Source organism: Simochromis diagramma, unplaced genomic scaffold (genome assembly GCF_900408965.1).
Source record: "Simochromis diagramma unplaced genomic scaffold, fSimDia1.1 OVJJ01000343.1, whole genome shotgun sequence".
NCBI lineage: Eukaryota > Metazoa > Chordata > Actinopteri > Cichliformes > Cichlidae > Simochromis > Simochromis diagramma.
Window position 1 is genome coordinate 7209165 of NW_024386831.1, and position 21576 is coordinate 7230740.

Sequence of the window (21576 nt, forward strand, 5' to 3'; positions counted from 1 at the left end):
GTCGTAAAGACGGCGCTGCACCAAAAAACTGATTGCGACTTGTTTGGTTGCCAGGAGACTGCTGTGGTTGCCTGTAGCTTTCATGGAAGACGTGTAAGCTCCATGCTAACCTCGCACGTTTCTAAAGGGAAACTCAGAAGGAGCACTTCTGAGAGAAGGGCATGTGTGTACATGGGGTATATCTTATTTTACTAGGTTTGAATTTGGATTTTGCTAGCGCCTAGCGAGTAGTTGGCGTCTCCTATGCAAACTATGATCGACCACAACAATCTCGTACCAACCAAAGCAACTTCCTGCCATCACCTTCCAACTGGATGAGGAATCTCGGTTTTTCCCTTATCAACCGGTGGCTCCCGCCGGTCTCCACACCTGTGTGACTGGGGTTTAAAGCAGCTTACATAATGCTCAGGTTAACCCGACCAGATTCAAGATTTATTCAAAATTCTGTCTAAAAATGAGCATTTGTTCTTTGATTTAGACATTTGTGTGTCTGCAGAACCAAATGTCCTCTACAGATTGTGCCTCTTAGTTTAGAGGAAGGCATTATGGGTTGTTAGTAGCTAAATGGGCTAGCGAGGTTATTCTCACATGATGTGAAATTTGCTTTGTCTCACTGAGGAAATGTCAGAATTTTTTTTTTTTTTTGTGGCAAAAGACAAAATCTTTGTCAAGCAGCCAAGAAATACAGTGAGAGGACATCGTGGTGAGAAACTTTAAGAGACGGGCTCATGTTAGAATTAAAGCAACACAGTTCATCAAATTGATTTGTTCCAAAAATCACACATTTTATCCCCTTCAGTCTCCAAAGTACGTGGGTACTCACTTTCTGATCCCAGTGCCAGGTCCTGCCTTGTTCCATGAGCGCCGTGCACAGTGGAGCTGCTGCTGGCTGTGTGCAGGGTCCAGCTCACACCTGACTGGGGATCAGCCGACCACCCGCACAGGCTCTGCTCAAAGCCACACACGGCCGACAGGGGCGGAGTGGTGGCTGTGAATCGAGAAAGAAAAACAGATTACAAATAAAGGTTCTAAAAGTGTCTGTTTGGGCTAAAATACTACTGATTACCACCCGACAGCTTCTTCTGAGTGCTTTTAGTATTGTGTTGGATTTAAACAAATTCTTTTTTTCTCAGTTTTCTTTTGTGAGACTCAGTCCTGTAATGGCAGGGTCTTTATTTTGATAGTGCCGTGAGCGACATTCGCATTGTGTTGAGACGTTTTGCAATAGCGCTCAATGCAATATGACATCTTGAAAATCATACTGAATACAAATATTAGAGTAACGGAGAATAAAAGCCAGACTGAAAGAAAGAGTAATTGCAGCAGAAATAACAGAAAGCAAACACAGACAGAAAATGGACAGAAAGAAAACAGCGGAGCAAAAGGTGAATGATACAAAACTCAAGGGGTGACATGAAAGTAATAAGATGAGCACAAATGAGAAGGAAAAATGATGCTGTAATTGGACTGCAATAAGCTGCTACCTTCAGTTGTGCTGAAACAAAAAAGCAAAGGCGCTTCCTTAAACTACATCACAATACGCTCTGCATAAACTCCAGCGAGGCAGTCGGTGACCTATAGCTGTGAAATCATATTCCCAATATGTGAGCCTGTGTTTGTATGAAGATCCTCTGGCTGTGCGAGCTTATTTTCACTCAAACAGAGCTTCCTGTGGGACTATTGAATCTAACAGACTTCAAAGCCCAGAGGCCCCACGGTGCACACTGACATCATGAGTTTGACCTTAAGAGCTCGAGTGTGTGCACAAGTGTGTGTGTGTGCGGATGAGAGACGAGCAGAAATAAATGCATGCGTGCATGCAAGAAATCTGCATATGTGAGAGCGCAGATAGCATGCACTTGAATGAAGAAAGCTTGAGCGTGTGTGTGTGTGTGTGTGTTACAGCAAAATGTGAAATAGTCATGAAAAATAACCGGTTTGTTTGCATATGTTGATTTAAAACTTTTTTCCTGACAGTCAGCAGAACTTTGAAACTGACGTATTTCAGCAGGAACTTTAGCGCATGTGGTGCATATTCTGTCCAGAGTGGGGACACTTCACCCCGGCAACCAAGAAAACAGAGCTGAAAAGAAGTGGCGACCGCTGCATTTTAAGTCACAGCATGGTCTTTTTATAAACCGAGCTGTTTTGTGTGGGTACATCTTCTTAATTTGCCTTTAATGATACATTATGGATGGCTTTTAAAATAGACCCTCTACATCAGGGGTGGGCAACTCCAGGCCTCGAGGGCCGGTGTCCCTGCAGGTTTTAGATGTGTCCTTGAACCAACACAGCTGATTTAAATGGCTAAATTAGCTCCTCAACATGTCCTGAAGTTCTCCAGAGGACTGGTAACAAACTAATCATGTGATTCAGGTGTGTTGATCCAAGGTGAGATTTAAAACCTGCAGGACACCGGCCCTCGAGGCCTGGAATTGCCCACCCCTGCTCTACATCTTGCCCTATGACAGCAGGGATAGACTCCACCCACCCTGCGACCCTGAACCTGTGCCGATATGATGTGAACTCGGTCACACCACCAATGCCTCCAACGTGGATTTTGTTAGGATGCCTGGGTCGTTGAGTTTTGAGTTTATTATATTATTTATCATTTCTAGTCTTTGGTTTCTTGGTTAGAGTTCTGCCTTGTGGTTTACGTCTCTGTTCCCTCTGTTGCAGTGCCTGCCTGTGAGTCTGTGTCTTTAAGTTCAGTCTGTTTTACTTTGAAGGTCCATGTCTGGTGTTAATGTATCTGGTTTTGCTTCCCCTGTTTCTTTAGGCCTGATTTGCCCCAGCTGTGTTTCCCTCCTGTTACCGTTCCCTGATTGCCCCCTCTGTGTATTTAAGCCCTGTGTTTCTCTGTGTCGCGATCTACCCTCATCTACCCTCATCTTGCTGTGTAAGCGCATTTTGTGTTCTCAGTTTTGTTACCCTTTTGAGTTCAGCATTAAAGCTGTTTAAGTTCACGTTTGTGTGCGGAGTCTGCACTTTGGGTCCTTTTCCTGCCTGCACACAGCCGTTTCATAACAGATTTTTCATACTTTATATGTGAAAAACATCAGTTTTGTGTGCCTGGCACAAATGAGTGGACGTGACACCGGACAGATGAAAACACGCTTTTAAGAAAATAAGAGGTGACAAATTCACGTCGAGGAGGCGAAAAAGGTGAAAATTTGTGTCTAGAAACACAAACCAATAGATCAGGTTGTGACGGTTTCACAGTTTCACAAACTGTGTGTGTGTGTGTGTGTGTGTGTGTGTGTGTGTGTGTGTGTGTGTGTGTGTGTGTGTGTGTGTGTGTGTGTGTGGGTGTGTGTGTTTACCAGATCTCATCACAGAGGTTGTCTGTTCCACTCTAGGTGTGGTGGGGGTCACAGTGTCAGGTACAGTGGTGGTTTCTATCAACACAAAAAATAAACACAAAAGGTTAGAATAGAATAGAATAGAATAGAATAGAATAGGCAATAGATAATTTGTTTTATTGTTTTCTCTCCAAGACAGTCAAACGCTTTGGGGTCCTTAGGGACTAGTAAAGCGCTATACAAATACAGGCCATAATAAGCAGAGACGACGCTGGGCTTGGAATAACTAAATCTGAGCTCGTCTTGTTAAATATTCACAGTTTGCTCTGCGACTGCTTCGCTGCACGGTGGAAAAGAGTAATATTTTAACAGTGCAGCTGTGATGTTTGAGCAAAGCCAGGCTTTAGACACGGTGCTAACTGACGATGCTTTAAATTCTCTTCGCCGTTTTCGGGGGCTGACGTTTGTCGGGATCCAGGCAGGGACAGAGCGAGCTGATGCAGTGAGCTGGCACTCAGCTCAGGACTGTGCCACACCGCTCTGTTTATCCACTGCAAGCTGGCATGCACGCTCACACAATGCTATGATGATAGATGCTGCACTCACACTGACCTTGGAGCACAGCAGCGTGCATCGAGTGTATGATAGATCAAACACACACACACACACTCACAGACCTGCAGAGCAAAGACGTCAGCATTCGGGTATGACAGTGTAACCCCGAAACCTTCTGGTCTTAATAAGCAGTTTTTCTACTGCTGGTTAAGATTCCTTAAATGGCAATGAATGCTTTCCCATCTCTCTCCCTCACACACACACACACACACACACACACACACACACACACACACACACACACACACTGGTGAAAGTAAGTGTGTGTCTGCGTGTTGACGTAAGGGAACAGAAGATTGGCTTGCGTGGCACAAGCCAGACACCACAAACCTCTCACCAAATTATTCTCAGAAGCTACTTTTTTCTTCTGTTCGTTTCGTGGCTTTTCTTTCTTTCCTCCCTTCATATTTCTTTCCTTCTTTCCATCTCCTGTCTCTCGTTTGTCACAATAAATCGGACCAGAATCGGCTCTGCTTCGCAAAACCACTATTGCCACCACAAAAAGCTCTAAACACACATAAACACACATGCTCCGTCTCTCTCTCGACTCTCCTGCACAGAAGTGAAATCGTACCCAGTCTTGTTTCTGTTTTACCACAACCGCAATTTTCGTCTCCATAACTCTTTCCCTCGCTCTCTCTCTCTGTCGTCTCTCCCTGAGGTATATTTCGATTTCTCCTCGCCCCTTTGCAGCTCTTTCTTCGTCTCTTTGTTGAGATTGGGTCTCTTCCTGTTGCTCTTTCTCACTCTCCTCCACCTTTCAGCACTTTTCTTTGTGCTGTAACTCGGTCCACTGTTATTTGATGTAGATTCTAATCATTCAGTTGAATCTCAGACTGCTGCAGATTTGCTTCGAGTGTAATTGTTGTAGATATTTCCATGACTCACGCGGTGATCTTTCTCTGTGTGTGTGTCTTGTTTAGTGTTAACTGGTAACCTTTGCAAGCCTCTGCTAATAGCTTTGAGTGCACTGCAGTGTTGGGGTTCATCCACTCTAATGTGTGTGTGTAACTTTGAGTTGTTTACACAGTCCGCTCACAGTCAAAGTATGCACGATTATTATGTAAGCCCAAACACTCATATTGCTCTTTCAGCACAGACACACGCGCACGCTCAAAATTAGATATTAACATTTAATAAGCAGCTCCCAGCTGCTGACATTAAGCTGTTTTAATTTGGTGCCCTTTACCACTGTAATTAGCCCCCCATGTTGAGGGGCAAGAGGGAGGAATAGGAGATGAGAGGGAGACACCGAAAAGGGAACATAACCCTTCCACCTCGCACCACCAATTTCCTAATTAGTGACCACACACAGCTCCAGTCAGCCTCCTATTTCGATCTTCATCTCCTCTCCACCTGCCTAATTCAATTTGGCTCTCCTTTCCTCCCCTCTTCTTAACTCCTCCTACTCCTCATCCTCTTCTTCAATCCACCAGGTTCCTCTCTGGATCAACTGTAAAGATCAGAAATAATTTAAACAACTTAATTTAATCATATTTTTAAAAATGTTGTTGCAGGAACTTGAACTCTTACTTGCTGAATGGAAATAAATGGCAGGACAAATACAAGGTGGCAGAGTTCAGTCACTCGTGGGAAGATTGAAACTGACGTGCATGAGAAAAACCAATCCTGACGTACATATTCTGCAGATGGGTCCACCAGTGCTGACTTACAGAAACCTGCAGAGACCCTCCGACTCGATCTTTTCCACACACAGACGCACACTTTCTAAACTGAAGAACAGAAGGTGTCACAGGCCCAAGGGCTCATTGTAAAGCTGCTGACTGAGCAAGGCAAAGCGGAAACACAGAGACGAAAACTGTTCAATTATGGAAAGAGCTCTGGGTATAAATCTACCTCTGTCAGCCTAAATAATGACTACTGACACAGTGTGTGTGTGTGTGTGTGTGTGTGTCTAAGAGACAGAGAAAGCTGTTGCTACTCAATTATTGGTGACATGGTGCATGTGTGTAAGTATGGAGGGGATTTCCTCCACTTAATGACTGAAAGACTGAAAGGCATGCCTTCCTTACAGACGGAACTTGCTAACCTGTGTGTGTGTGTTTGTGTGTGTGTGTGTGTACATGTTTGTGAGGACAGAAAATTGGCGTGCTACTATACTTGTGGGGCCCATCAGCCACTTATGAGTATGGTGATCGCTTTGGGGAAGAAGCTGTGTGGAGAGCAATGACGTCTTCGGTGGATCTGTTGTTAATAATAATAATAATGATGGATTGCATTTATATAGCACTTTTTTCGAGACCCTCAAAGCGCTGTACAATTCCACTATTCATTCACTCTCACACACTGGTGGAGGCAGCTACAGTTGTAGCCACAGCTGCCCTGGGGCAGACTGACAGAGGCGAGGCTGCCATATTGCACCATCAGCCCCTCTGGCCATCACCAGTTGTGTCTTGCCCAAGGACACAACGACCGAGACTGTCCGAGCCGGGACTCGAACCGGCAACCTTCCGGTTACGCGACAAACTGCCGACTCTTGAGCCACGACCGCCCTATCCTGTTAGTCCCATATGCAAATTGGTGTGGGTCCAGAGCCGGGGGGAGACAGGTTCTGATGTGCTCCAGAACCAGTTTCTCAAAGCACTTGGTGATGACAGCATTATACTTGGAAGCAGATAAAAGTAGAAAATCTGATCCTAGTGCTGTGCAATGAGTCTAAAGGAGGGGGCTGTTAAATGCTAAAATATGACATCACATCTCAGGTGATGTTGGAAAACATCTGAAGGTCAAATCAGACAACTGTTCTTAAACCCAGAGCTGTGGCTTGTTTGTACTGTATGTGACTTAAGCTCATTATGACTCCATCTGTAAATGAGTGGTTTGGAAAATGAGGTCTTTACAGCAGCGTATTATTTCCAGACTAAATTGTACAGAAAGCTACCAATTATATGATATTTTTAAAATTATTTTTTAATGATAAGTGCTACAGTGGACCACAAGGTTTCACATTAGTAGACAGGGAAGGGGAGTTTCTGCAAAAACTGAGCACATGACTGTGGTTAAAGAGCTGCCAACAATCAAACTTCTGGTTAAAAGGCAGAGCCATGAGCTGTGCAGCTGAGAAGCAAAAGCACTCTTCATGTCAGGAAACTACAGACAGTAAATTGCTCATTAGCCCATTGTGCAACAAAGCACCACAAGGTATACGACTGTAATTGTTGCCTTAAGTGTCAAGACAAGTACGACAACAACTGAGATGATAAAAAGAAGCTGCTGGCAGTGAGTGTGTAACTACATCAGTGAAACATGGTGAGCTACAGAGAAAATGAATTTAAGTGTGGAAAGAAACATTAAGCTAAGTAGGCCATTAGGATCTATGGAGAAGAGAAGGACAGCTTTCTCGCTCACCAAGCACTAATAAGCTGTTGTCTCCTTCCAAGACTCGGGCGTGGTCGGATTAAGCCTCAGGTGCGGCACATGATAGGCTGGACGTACGGTTTGGGACAAGGGCAACATGTTGTCTTACGTGAGCACAGAGGTTTTTGGCTAAAAAGAAATGAAATCATTTTTAAACATAGCGATTGAGAGCGAGGGCAGTATTCGTGTAGCCCTCCAGTTGGGCTTTTACATAGTTTGATGGATGGAAGGATGAGGAAACAGAGGGGAAAAAGAGAAAGGCATATTTGAGAAACACTGAAAGGCATGCTGAGCCAAACTTAAATATTTATATTGGAAAAAGACGAGCTTTCATTGCACACTGAGCCCTACCTGCATATACACACAGGCATCCGCAACCAACCTGGACCGCATCCTAAGTGTTTCCATGTGTGATATCTCAGACAGGAGGGAAGGAACAGATAAACTGAGCTGTCCTGAAGTAAACAAATCCCTGTTGTGTGGTTAAAATAGTTTAGATTGCTCAACACTTAACAGTAGAACATCACTGTGAGCTGCAAACTTGGCCTTTTGTCTCTGCTAAAGCATAACCCCGAACCGAGAGCACAGCTGCAGGGCATTCGGCTGCTCCGCCGTGGTGGACAATTGATTTTTTGTCGCTCAGCCTGGTGCATTGTGTTATCAGACCCTCTGGAACATGGTGTGGTGCAAACATTTAGAACAGCTATCCCTGCAGGATCTTAAAACTGATTGCTGTTTATTTTTATATCCCGGTTCTTCTGTAGACGTTGTGCACTACCTGAGTCTGTTGTGCACTGATTAGATGGACACGAGTTTGAGTTTTTAAAGATGAGAGAGGAAGAAATCACAAGTATAAAAACAGAGAAGAGAAGGTGGGGACTCTGGAGAGATGGAGTGTGTCTGTGTCTTGTTGCAGGAGCCTTGGCAGGACACAGTGAAACCTGCAGAAGCCACAAACATGAACAAAACCTCTCGCAAACCTTTTTTCCATTTCTGCTTTTCCATTAAAAAAAAGACTTTGGACAACCCGGTTAGAAAAACAAAACTCACAGTGACGTGTGCAGCTCTTTCCCAGTATCTGAATACTATTAAAACATAAAATTACCCAATCTGCATAGTAGTTATTGTTACTGGAAGCAGCATTGCATTCATAACCACTTTCATTTCTTCAGTGAAATGAGAAAAGGCAAGAGGAACAGGGAGAGAGAACAGTGGGTGTAACTGAGGACACATCCTGCAGATCACATGAAAGTGTCTGGACTCAGGCCATGGCCCACATGTGAATGCGATCAGCAAAGCTGGACCTAACACACACACACACACACACACACACACACACAGAGACTTGGCTAAATCTGAATGACTTGCTGGAAAACACCTCCAGAATGTCTTTAACAAGGACGATCAGCAGCGTTCCCCTCCAGGGTGCCACTGTAACGACTGACGTGTGTTTTCCTGGTCCAACTTCTCCTCGTGTCAGTGACTGACAAAGGAAAAGTTCTTGGCCATTAGTCGCCTGTGCATATTGCAACACTCGTCATAAAGTCACAGCCACAGTTAAAGCTTCCTACATGGAAATTTAATGCTGTACGCTTTGCCAACATTCAATCCACATTTGCACCGGGATTTCTCACTCAGGACGACGTGCTCTGTTCTTTGGACAGTCCGTCAAACCCTCCCTGCTCGACGTACTTCCCCACATCCTGCAGAATTTCACACAGCACTCTTTTAGAGTCCATATTTTTAATAAAAAGACATAAACCGTACATAAAAGATACATGAGGCCAATGTAACATTATTCTGTGAAGCCGCGAGCAGAGCCATTTATGCCGTCGTCGTCTTGGTGACATGATAGGCAGGCGGTGGCGATCAGGCCAAGAAACTGCAGGAGAAGTTCACGGTCACAGCAAATCAGCCACACGCTGTCCTTTCATCCTTTTTTAAACGAATGGGGATCATAACTTGCAAAATGAACACTGTGCAGACACTCATCGAGATCTGAGCCCATTGACTTCTGATGAGTCGCCCCCTGCTGACCATGAGAAAGAGTGCATGTTTGTGGCTCTTCTTGCAGAGCTGCAAGCCATGCTTATCCTTCATTTACAGTCTGCGGTGAAAAGCAGCATTCATCAGCCACGAGTGAGGCTCCTATCGTGCTAATCATTGCCGTTTTGTTGGAACATAATAATAAGGAAGCATAATTTGTGTCGCAATCTGGTTGGCGGTATTTTAAGACTTCCGTGATCCCGAGAGCAGCAGCAGCAGCAGCAGCTGAATAAAAATAACGCTGTTATTAAGCACTCGGAGGCTCCGGACAAAAGCGCTTTCACTCTGTGTCTGTGTTTGTCATTGTCTCCATTATTTTCCTCAAGCACCCCGCCCATAACAATGTAGTTATCAAATGTGATGAGAAACTAAGCATGTATTTACACAACTAAAACCAAACTCACATCTTTGTGCCAAACAGGTGGTGTGTGTGTGTGTGTGTGTGTGTGTGTGTGTGTGTGTGTGTGTGTGTGTGTGTGTGTGTGTGTGTGTGTACATACGTGCCTGCCAACAGCTAGGTGTGGAGTGAAAGAGATGAGAGTGTAGCAGATGTTCTGATAGCTCACTCATTTAAAACATGAACAAAACTGGCAGCGTGCGAGCTCAGAGTTCAGATCCAACAGTCGGGGTTACGAGACCTAAATTACACGTTGCCTCCGTAGCTAGCGTGAATGATTAGAACGAGTCCCGCAATAATATTCTGGCTTTTGTTTCTGTTTTTGCACCGAAAGTTTGGCACAATAATGAGATGGTAAACGACATGATTGCGTTCCCCCTAAGAGCCTCGGATGTGTAATTTTGGATTTCTTCATTGCAATTGTGCGCTGAGATTGTCTCTCTCATGTGAGGAAATTGTTTTACAGCCCCGTGGCCAGGTCAGCGTGCTTCACTGTAAAATGAAAACAACGCAGGGGCAGTAATGGAAAAGCAGTTTCCTTTTAAATTCGTTAAAGCTGCTGCTATGACTGACAGTGTGTTACACTGTCTTTGTCTTATAGTAATTGTGAGTACCAGAGTACACTGTATGCACTGTTGTGAAGCATCTCAGTGAGGACGAAGGCTGAAAAGTTTCTATTTATATCAAAAACTACCAGGAAGCAAACTCGATTCACTCAATAAAAAACTGTGAGCTGAGCTTGAACAGGCTCAGTATAGACGAAGTTCAGTCCCCAGAAAAAGAGAACAGTGTTAGCTGCATGTTAAACTGGCTGCTTGGATCGATGCGTTCCCCGGAATAAGTGTAAATGTTTGCGACTGTGTTGGAGAGCGTATGACGGCGATATGCTGCTTATTTATTAATGAATTCATTAATGCAAGCCCACTAATTCCTGAGCGGTGAGACAGGCGGGATGCGATTCGACTATTTGTGCTAAAGTGTGAGGAAAAAAGGGGGAATCCTAATTATAGGTGCAGCTGTCTCTGTTTACATTTGCTGCATCTTGAGTTTTGCTGATGTGGAAATGTTCCTGAAAAGGTCACAACAATGCAAAGCTTGGGAGTGTGAGGATGTCAGTGTGCATCTCCGTGTTTCGCTAAACAAAAGAAGATTAAGGATCCTTTTTTAAAACGTGTAACTGTGTGCACGTCAGCTCGGTGAGAAGGACGAACGTGAATGTCTGCGAGTCTCTGACTTACGTGTAAACAGCTGTGTTCACTGGACTGAAACTGATGCACCGTTGAATATTTAATATTTAATCTTCTTTTACAGCAACCGGTAGAACGAAAACACACAGGAGCAAGAAGGAAACAGGTCGGAATGACTGGATCGTTTTTGGATCGTTATCCTCACATCAGTTAGGATGGAGGCCGTTTAAGACACGCACAAAGTGAAATTTAATAATGCTCACTTTCTCTAAGCCACTAAAGACGTACAATTATCTTAGTGTGTGGTTGTGTGTTGTAGTTTGGATGGTTACCGTGCTGCACACGTGAAGTGGAAGTGAACTGTTATCGTGTGTAATGCACGGATTACAACCAGAAGGCAAACATCTGGCGCGCACACATCGAAAGCCAGACCAGCAGACAACCAGGGCAAGCACAACCGCAGTGATGTGCATCTGCACTACAGTCATGGAGATGGTGCTGCAGATATGGAGTGCACGGTTATCACACACGTAGTTTACGAACAGCATAACCAGTGCGCTCGTGTCAGACGTTACTTCTGTTTATGCATATTTTACTTTTTCTTATGGCCAGAAAAAGCAGCTCTCCCCGGGTCCTCCCCGGGTCCTCGTTGTTAGATTTGTGTTACGCTTGAACCAAAAGGTTTAACTGGAAAAACTGTTAAATATAAGCAGATGGAGTTTAATGGCTTTGACTGCATATTTAATGTAGTATAGGTGAGTCAAACATAAGGCCCGGGAGCCAGAATCGGCCCACCAAGGCTATAAATTTTAGACTTTTAATTGTATTGTCACAGCTTTCCCTGCTGATAAAGAGTCAGTAAAGCCCCCCATGGCCTTTCATACTACACAAAGGTAATTAACTAACAGATAACCAATAAACGCCAGAAAAAAATCCTAGTTTTCACCATCTACTATAGAAATGCACTTGTTTTGTTGTTTTTTACACAGAGAAAAAACATTTTCTGTGCATTTAAAAAACTGTCTGGGTAAACGAGCTCCCAGAACTTTTTCTGTAGTTTCACACTTCAGCTGAACGAGTCGTGCTGACTGGTTTCTTTCATTTCCTACAGCAGCGTTTCTTTATCATGTAGAATAACTGAGACTGTTGAACTTGCACTTTGTTGTATTATGTCAGAGATTAACTGTGTCGTTAAACTTCTTTACACTTGTGTGGCCCACGATGTCCAGTGACATCTCTGTTCTTGTTTCATTGAAGGAGAGACTAAAAGTTTAAAGAGGCTTCATGAAGAGTTTGACGTGTTCGAAAATATCGAGTGCAAAGACGTAAATCACCACATGCTACACCACATCGATGGTGTCATGTCAGGACTCAACACCTCACGAAAAGCTGTGATTTTCCTGTATAATCTGCATTATTCTCCGTCCACGGTCACTTGTTAGAAACTGTATTAAGAACAGAAGAGGCTGCCCTTCTGTCCCCATCATCACCGGCCTCCTGGTTAGGCCTGACACATCTGGGATATAACGTTCCCCTCGGGTTCCCCCCTCTCTCTCTGTCGGAAACCCAAATGGACACACACGTGCTCAGAGACACAGAGTTGGAGCCATCGGTCGCAGCAACAACCCCCTTCGTGTCCACTGGGAACAGGTACGTGTCATTTCCTGTTCTCGTCTTCACCTGTCACAACCTGACTGAAGCAGTAAAATCTGAAAACGCTGGAAGCAGAGAGCACGGGGAAGGAGAGGACTGGTCATAACAGCAGCAGGTATAGAGGTCTGGTTATGAAAACACAACTCAACTGCTGTTACTGTGTATTACTGTGTAATAACTGGCTATCTAAAGGACACGATCATATTATCATGCATTCAAACATCCCAGCTTTAATAACATTGGATCCATTGTCTCTGCTTCATCTAGTGGAAATTTAAACAGCTCATTATTACTGCTCAAGTTAAGCAGAAGAAAAAAAAGTGTCAGGTTTGTACAATGGATTGCTTTAATGCTTAAATTATTGTCGAGCTGAAAAAAAAAGCTTGCCACAGCTAACAAGGTCCATGCAACGCTAGCATATTATAATAAATTGTGGTTACACAGCTCAGTAAAGTGGCACACAGAGTAATGGTCCACATTCATCACTTTACACACACTGCACACTAAGAAGCACTCCTGATAAACAACGGCTTCCGCTAAAATATTAAAAAACACAACAGGAAAAGGAAAACACCAAAGTTCACCTAATCCTTCACGACACACTAGCAACATGCTGCTAACATAATGGGCTGGGAACACAATATAGTCCACAGCTGGCCACTATTAGTAAAAGTCCCATGACCTAGACATGTTAATCCCTGTCCAGACATGTGGAAAACCCTCCCGCAGAGCAAGATGATTAACTTTAACCCCGCGATATGTTGGAGAATCCATGACAGAAGCACAAATACTACAGTTATTCATATATATGTACGTTTGTTTGGACACACACACAGGTTTGTTATCTTAGTTGCTCTGAAAATCACAGAGCTCTTCACAAGCAAACAGAGGGAAGAACCAAAGATCACAGTGCAGCTATTATTAAGTTTAAGAGTTTCAGAGCCTAAGAGCTGCTTTGGGAAACATAAAGGGTTCAATAGTCATTTCAGCTACATGTAAAGCTCAGCAAATGATCTCAGGATAGATAAAGAAACACTGCCGGGTAAAGAGTACTCTCCTGGAGGTCAGCGTGTTATTATCCAAGTGCATCATGCAGAGAGGACTTGAAGAGGGAAATGCAGAAGGTTCAGCACAAGGTGCAAACCAGTGTTCAGTATCAAAAGCAAGACAAACCCCATCTGGAAGCACCCTTCATAATGATGGGCCACCTTTACTGATGATGCATAAGAAGAAAGAGCCACTGGGATGAATTCTCAAGTGTAGGGGCAAACTTCCTGCTCATATTCCACCAAATACAGCAACGTTGCCTGGACAGGCAGTACAGATGGATGATAACCCACAAATACAGTGAAAGCAACTGACACATTTTTGCAGGTCCACAGGTTCTGGACAAAGAATGTGCCATCAAGTATTTAAAATGTAACATCTGGTTTCATATGACACGCTTGAATCCTTGAAGCTGAGAATCTGGCATTGTAGTGAAAAAATCCAAATCCAGCACCAGGAAAACTGTGTTGCTGTAGCGTTGAACATGCTGTGTACACGTGCAAAATCTACATATCAGAGCACAAAGCCACACACAGGGCAGATAAAAAGACGACGAGGACGAAGACAAAAATCTCTGATTTAAAGAGCACGTGTTTGGTTTTGAAATATGATCGTTTAATTTATCGTATATGTGCAGATGTATTCCACTTTCATTCCTGCATTATCCACGCATGCAACTTTATTTCATCTGCGTGTAGTTTCTCCTATCATCCACATGTGTGCGCTCCTACCGGGCAGGTCACAGCCGAGAACCTCCATCCTCATGCCGATCCCGGCGGGCGACCATCTCTCTGGAAAGACTCGGATGTGCTGAGTCACTATCTCGTCAAACCTCCGCACCTCGGGAGTATCGTAGTGGCCGTTGCCCTCAAAAATCTGAGGAAGAATGTGAAAGGTGAGCACGAAACAGTTTCACTGCATTTGATGCTAAATTCTTTGACATCGTTTCAAAGGCAGTCAGCAATACATTTTTGCCTGGTGCCCAAATCTGTTTGACCATTTAAAAAAATTCCTAAAACAACAGAAAATCCAGTGGAGGCAGTCAAGTGTTGGTATTTCACTATCCCGCCTGATGAGAAACCAATAAAAAAATGGAAGTCTTGATAAATAAGACACTAACTAGCATTGTTTCCCCGCCCAGAGCGACATGTGTCAAAAAAAACAACAGACAGAAGATGTTTCCTTTGATTTCCAAATCGTCTTTGAGGCAGAAGAAGCCTCTGGCAAAAGCACAAGATTTATTACAAGCTTCATACAGACAAGACTACAGCGATCCTTTCAAAAAACGTGGGCCGTGAAAGTTGTACTATTGGTTTCATTAATTGAACTGTATCCTCTGTGTTCCCCATTTCTGAAATTTTAAAAACCGTAAGATGAATTTCCCAGGACGCTCATTTAAAAAGACAGGCAGATGAGAGAGAACAGGATTTTAGCATCAGGAGAAAATCCAGGCACTCAGTAGTACTATTAAAGCGTTTTAAGACATAGACTCAGAAAGCAGAACAAAGTTTAAAGTGCCCGTCTCGCAGTGCGTTAGACGCCAGCAGTGCTGAGTGGTGATGCAGGAAAGACATTTTTAATTAACACCCATGAGAGACAAATAGAGGATGAGAGACGAAGAGAGGGAGAGCGCAGAACTCGGGGAGAGGAAGACACAGAAGCACGAAGAATGACGAGCGAGGTGATTAAATTGAATTATTATCGGAGCCGAGGCTGTAATAAAGCGGCGTTTTTGCGAAAAATGACAAGAATGAAAAAGACAAAGACGAGGAGAAAGAGAGGGAGACGGGGGGAAAGGCTCGGCTGAGAGACGGCTATAAATAACTGCAAATGAGTGAGAAGTGACGGCGGACCAGAGGATAGAGGGGGCCCCCGTTTGTGTCAAAAACAAGGAGAGAGTGTGTGTTCTCCTCTACCTTAGCAAACCCAGTCTTGCTGTCAGTGATGTAGGTCCAGTCTTTGCCATTCGAGCTGTGAGCCAGTTTGTACTTCCTGACAAATGCTCTGTTCTCCGCGCTGCCCTCCAGGCCTCGTGCACCTTGGGTAATAATGCCACGCACCATCTTGGGCACACCGAGGTCCACCTGCAGCACACAAAACAAAGTTAAACAAAGTTATTATTGCTCGCTCGCCCTCTGCGCCATGGAACCGATCAATTTCCAGATCCCCTGCCCATTGTGGCAACTGTGACTTTCCCGAGCATATAATCAATCAAACGTTGGTTTTCCATTGGGGAACTTTTAATAAGATTCAGCCTTTGGAAATGGGTTCTTCTTTCTATTCAATAGCAGTTCATGACCAAGGTCAGTTCACAAATGCAATCTAAACGACGGCTGAAAACTCCATCAGTGTTTAGAGACCCTGCTGTTGTCACGTGTGTCATTTTACAGTAATTTTGTGGGTTCGGTGGATGTTGTGATCGCCAGTGCAGGTGTGGAAAAGCCCGGCCTGCAGTATTTGATTGACCAAACCGTAGATTACATTATAAAAGACAGATGTGGATGCTTTTTTATGGCTCCTTTAGTTGCAAAAACAAGTTTCAGGGAAACTGACCCCACCCCCGCTTGATTTATCACTTCAGACGACCTTTTCTGATGTTCTGACGTTTATGGTCTCAGTGTCTGGTTTCAAGTGTTCTCCGTTATAAACTGTGCGTTCCTATACTGTGCTGCCATTAAGAGTAAAATTTATGACAAGCAGGTTTTGGTCAACGCCGTGGCTTCCTTGTGATTGACAGCTCACCCCTCGCCGCTCACACGCAGTTTAAAAAAAATCAAAAGACAGAGCAGATGAATGATGCTAGGCTATAGCGACATACCTGCAGCCACTCTTCTCCAACTATGGGTTGCGTTGGGTTGGGAAACCAGCCTGATCGACTGGCCACCAGCCTGGCGGCCCCCATGGAGCCGTGGATGTCCCTCATGGAGGACGCAGTGATTTGCGAGTCAGGAAGCAAACCAGACAACATGCCCTGCAGCTCTGAGCAGGGGGCATCTGATAGATCAGAACACAGAGAGGAAGGAGTGCTTAATGCTACCGCTGAGGATTTTTTCTCAAGTTTAAGGCAGGAAAGATGACTTCTATTTATTCTGCCAGCTTATTACAATCAGTGCACAAAACAAACATTGATACCCCTCATTTCTTTTCATTTAAGAATAATAATAATAATAAAAGAAAAGCAGTTTGGGAACGTTTTGGAAAACGTTCCCGTCCTCTGACTCAGTGCCTCAAACATCAGTCAGCAGCTAAAAACATTAAAGCAGCAACAACACTGGTGCTAAATGGTTGATTTTATGAATTTAAAGTTTGATGCAGTGATGTGCTCTCCTGTCCTCTGCTGTTACAGCTCACTGTATGTTTACCGCTGGGAATTTCATGCTGCATATGAAACTAGTTATGTAATATTAGAGGCTGCCCGGAAGCTAAAAATCTGAAATCCTCTGGAGTAATATACAGCACTCGGTTCTTTATATGTCGCTCGTAAGAAACAACTGCAGCAACTTATTGAACGATATGCAAACATACATGGAAATAGAGTCTATAGGGCAACAACGGAGTTTGTACAACGCTTGAAAATCAATATTTGGTACGAACACCGTCCTCGTTAAAAAGGCTTTCTTCTAATTTCCCTGAGGATCTTCAGGAACGGTTCTCCAGGCTTCCTGAAGGACATTTAAAGCTCGTCTTTGGATGTTTCTGCCTTTGGTTGTGTTCTCTGTCAGGATGATCCTACACTGCTTCAGTAATGCTGAGGTCCGAGTCCTGGGGAGACCCATCCATGACTGAAGCTCCACTGTGTGTTTTTTCAGCTAGGATATGCCTTCACTGCACTGGCACTCACTGTTGGACCGCTCTCCTGACCTCCTGCGTACATGCTGACAACGACTTGAACTGGAAATGTCCAATTTGCATTCATCGCTCCATCAGACCTGTAGCCACAGTCAGTCCAGGACACACCACTTCTTCTTCGGTCCTCCACTTTGGTCCAGTTTTCTTAAATTTTTAAGGACTCACTGCACACCAGGCTGAGATATGACAAGTTTCCAGCTAATCGCACTTTGGGAATCACCTTGTTGGTGCAAAAATCCAATTTCATGTCTGTCAAACTTTGTTATTTTTTATTGAGCCAACTAAAGACATTTCTTTAGTTGAATTTTGGGACATGCTGCTAGTAACAAAGTAACAAAGACAGAAAATACAAAGACACATTTGCACAGGACTGTATCTGGTAAGTAATTTGGACATAACGGGCCATAATCTGATATTTTCATGATTCTTCAAACGATGCTGGACTGTCCAAACTGTTCTCCGTCTGCAGGCTCCTGCTACACCAAAGCATCTGTCTTTTAACAATCCTTCATAATTGAACGTCGCTTTCAGGTCTGGAATATTTTGGCGACACTGTTTGATCTAATCTGGGAGCAAAATGTTGTGTTTGTGACACAAACAACAACTTGTATGTTACGCGGCGCGGTGCCTTTGAGCTGCTTTCCATCAGCCCATTTCATTATTTTGCCTTCCTGCTGCTGCAAAGTTGATGCATAATTTTAACCTGCCTACCAAAGGGGGATTCTTCATGGGGAATTGAGCCAGAGAACTCTCAAATGGAAGCACTAAATGAAAGCATGGTGGAGATCAAAGGGATACTGTTTATTACACTGACAAATGGTTTTTAGTTCGACAAGCATCAAAATATGGTACTGCCATGAATAATGACGAAACACAAAAGGAACCAAAAAAACCAAAGTGACCAGTTCTGATCTGGGACGAAGACAAGAGCGATGGAGGAAAGGAAGACAAAGGTGAGGAGGAGGAGTTAGAGGACAAAGGGACGATAAAGAGATAGACAAAAGGTCAAACGGGGAGATGGACTGAAAAGGCAGCAAGTGAATAGGAAAGGGTGAGAAAGAGGGAGCGAGGGAGATGCAAGTGGGAAAGAGAGAGAGCCGGCTGACAGTGAAGGTTGACGGTGATTGATGGTGACATTCTTCAGGTCTTCACGGAGATGAATGTTTAATGCCGTGACGTTTGTGCCTCAGAATGGTAAATAATGAATCAACAATAAACAACAACAGCTCCAGCCAGGCTGGATGGCTCCTTCGAGCTCTACAGCAGACATGAAAACCGATTAGCTAGAAGGAAACGCTGTTCCCGTGTCATTCCCGTGTGTTTCTTATTTCCTGCATCAGTGTATTTTAGCAGCTCCTTTAACGTAGGAGTGCAGCATATCACCTCTACAGATAGCACAGCAGAAATAGTTTCAGCTCTCAAATGCACGCACACAGAGAGATGCACGCACATGCACACAGCAGTCGGACAGTAAAGGTCTCTCAGAAGCCCACTTCCTCTCACGTATGCTCTGATGTTTCGCCCACACACAGGTGAACACAAACTCCCACTGTGCCATTTCTGATAACGGGGTCTCACAAGTACGGCGCCGAGGCGCTACTTAGCTGATGCATACGCACAGCTGGACGCACACGTGTGTAGTTTCTACAAATACACACGCTACACAAGCCCTGCTGGGAAAAATAGTAAAAGGTGCTAAAAATAAATGATTGATAAGTGCTGCGGTGCTAAAATAAAATGAGATTAAGGGAGAAGCGATGGAGGGAGGAAGAGCAGGGACGGGAAGATTTAAAGAAGGGATGCTGGAAGAAGGAATGGTGGCTGTCAGCAAAGGTAAAAGAAGGACAGAGGAAGAAAAACATACTGACGAGAGAGAGACGGAGGAAAAAGTAGAGCAGAAGACATAAAAGTGTGATTTAAGTTAATGACATGTCAGTGACTGACTGCTTTATGTCTGCCTTTATAGGCTTGTGTAGGGCATTATCACATTCCCCCTGGCAGTGTGTTTGACTGTGTGTTTGCCTGCATGTCTGTGTGCTCAGAAAAGATACTGCATGGCCATTAGCAGGTATGTTTGGGCTTTTTCAGCAGGTTATGGACATTTTCCCTGAAACTGCAGCAGAACAGTTTCTGCTTCTCGCCACGAGCCTCGGAAATATCAAACTCTGACATCCCTCGTTACAAAAACCAGCCTTGAAAGTGTCAAGACTTTGCATATAAACTCAATGTTTTTCTCATGATGGATGACAGGAATCGCAAGGTGGCAGGGATGAGCAAAAGGCAGGGCGATGCCCCAAAAAACGGGGTTATATGTGCTCTCACTCCTGAAAGCAGTGAAAAAGGCAGAGTGATATATAATGCAATTTCAGGTGTTAAAATAGAGTAAAAAAATAAAAACACAGGCAAGATACCTGATATATTCCACATCCCTGTCTATTTATCACACACACACACACACACACACACACACACACAGTATCATATTGTTTCGGTGTGATTGTGATTTGTGTGGGTGCTGAAATAGCCCTCCTGGATAAGAGCATATCTGTCCCTCTCAATGGCCGCTACGATGGCAGCAGAGAGAGGCCCTAACCTAATAATGATACAGTGGAGCGGGACACACATGCACACAGATATGCTCAAATGGATTGAAACTCTTTTACCATATACGCACAGACGCACACACAAACACAGACAGTCTAATTAAGTTTTATCTATTTATAGTATTGAGCTGATTATGCTGGTTGAAATCGTGTTTGTTTGCCAGGGCTGCAGATGAAAGCTGAGAGCCTGTTACTCTCTGATGTTATCACCCACACATCACACTCTAGTATTATTCTATTAGGGCTGTGTGTGTGTGTGTGTGTGTGTGTGTGTGTGTGTGTGTGTGTGTGTGTGTGTGTGTGTGTGTGTGTGTGCGTGTGCGCGAGTGGGAGACAGAGAAGGGGTGTGTGTATATGAAAGGGCAAGAGTGCACACGAGGGTGGGTGTGTTGCACACATGTGAAAAGGAGAAAAAGACAGGAAGGCGGCATGAACAGAATTATGAATAGGAGTTAATGGATGGACAAATTACAAACCTGTTTATTATTAGATTATACAAATAAAGAAAAACCTTTCACAATATTCCTGCACTTGACAAACTGACTTCTGTGTTTTCGCTGGAATCCCAGGAGGAGGTTGACCCCTGTCCCGAGAAAGTCTGAGAAACTCCGCAGGAAAAAAAAGCACCATCTGTCTTACCCGTGATCTGACAGCCGTAGAGCTCGAACCGCAGCGCAATGCCGTTCTTCCACGTCTGAGGTTTAATCCGCACGAAGCGGGCCAGGACCGGCTGTGGGATTCGATTGAGGACCACCTCCGTGGCGTCGGCGTTGGCATGGAAAACCTGCAGACAGAAAGGAACATTTAGAAGTGCGACGTTTGGAGTCCGTCTGCAGAACTGGAGCTCAGTAAGGATAATGGGAGACAGCCCGATATTGCTGAGTCACACTTCTATGAGCTGCATGCAGCGATGTGCAAAAGTCATCTCTCTTTTATTTCCTTCCAATGAGCCAGACTTTGTCTTTTTTTTTAAATGCTCTTGAGCCAAAGTTCTCCGGCTTCCTGAAGGACATTGGCTGCTTTTCACTCATTTTCAGTCTCGTCCTTTTGCCTGATCCAATTTCAGAGAAATGCTTTTTTGCTTGTTTTTTAAGCTGCTTAATCCTGACCTATGAATCATTGACACATGAAAAAGTCATCTATTTCAGGGAATGAACAAGAAGAGGCAATGTAGCAAAGAACTAGTTTTAAGTCGTATCTTTCGGCACGCTTCGAGAGCCATCTCTCGAGCGCGGTGGAGGCTCTTTTGTGATTTGCTGCTGCATTTTAGCCACTGGTGTTGGAGATCTTGATAAAACTGATTTTGATCCAACATGCAAAACCATGTAAAGAGTGTCTGAATGCCAACGGCTTCATTTTTTAGCACAACAATGATCCCAATACTCTGCTGTGAAAACAAACACAGTGGAACATGATCAGTCATGGACTGGTCTCTGCAGAGCTCGGACATCAACATCATTGAAGCAGTGTTGAATCAGAGAAAGGTACAAAAGGCAGAA

The 21576-nt window shown here is 44.1% G+C and overlaps 1 protein-coding gene across 6 annotated transcripts in view; it reads right to left on the reverse strand.

The window, feature by feature from the left end:
• The window catches only part of LOC120731025 (neuropilin-2-like), a 90539-nt gene that overhangs the window by 23162 nt on the left and 45801 nt on the right, over nt 1–21576 (reverse strand). For all 6 annotated transcript variants that reach the window (XM_040027754.1, XM_040027750.1, XM_040027755.1 and 3 more), the window contains exons 8-13: nt 20717–20861; nt 16444–16619; nt 15542–15709; nt 14357–14501; nt 3324–3398; nt 824–988 (exon numbers count right to left, since the gene is read on the reverse strand). In XM_040027754.1, the coding sequence (XP_039883688.1) occupies nt 824–988; nt 3324–3398; nt 14357–14501; nt 15542–15709; nt 16444–16619; nt 20717–20861 (874 nt within the window). The remainder of the gene's footprint in view (nt 1–823; nt 989–3323; nt 3399–14356; nt 14502–15541; nt 15710–16443; nt 16620–20716; nt 20862–21576) is intronic.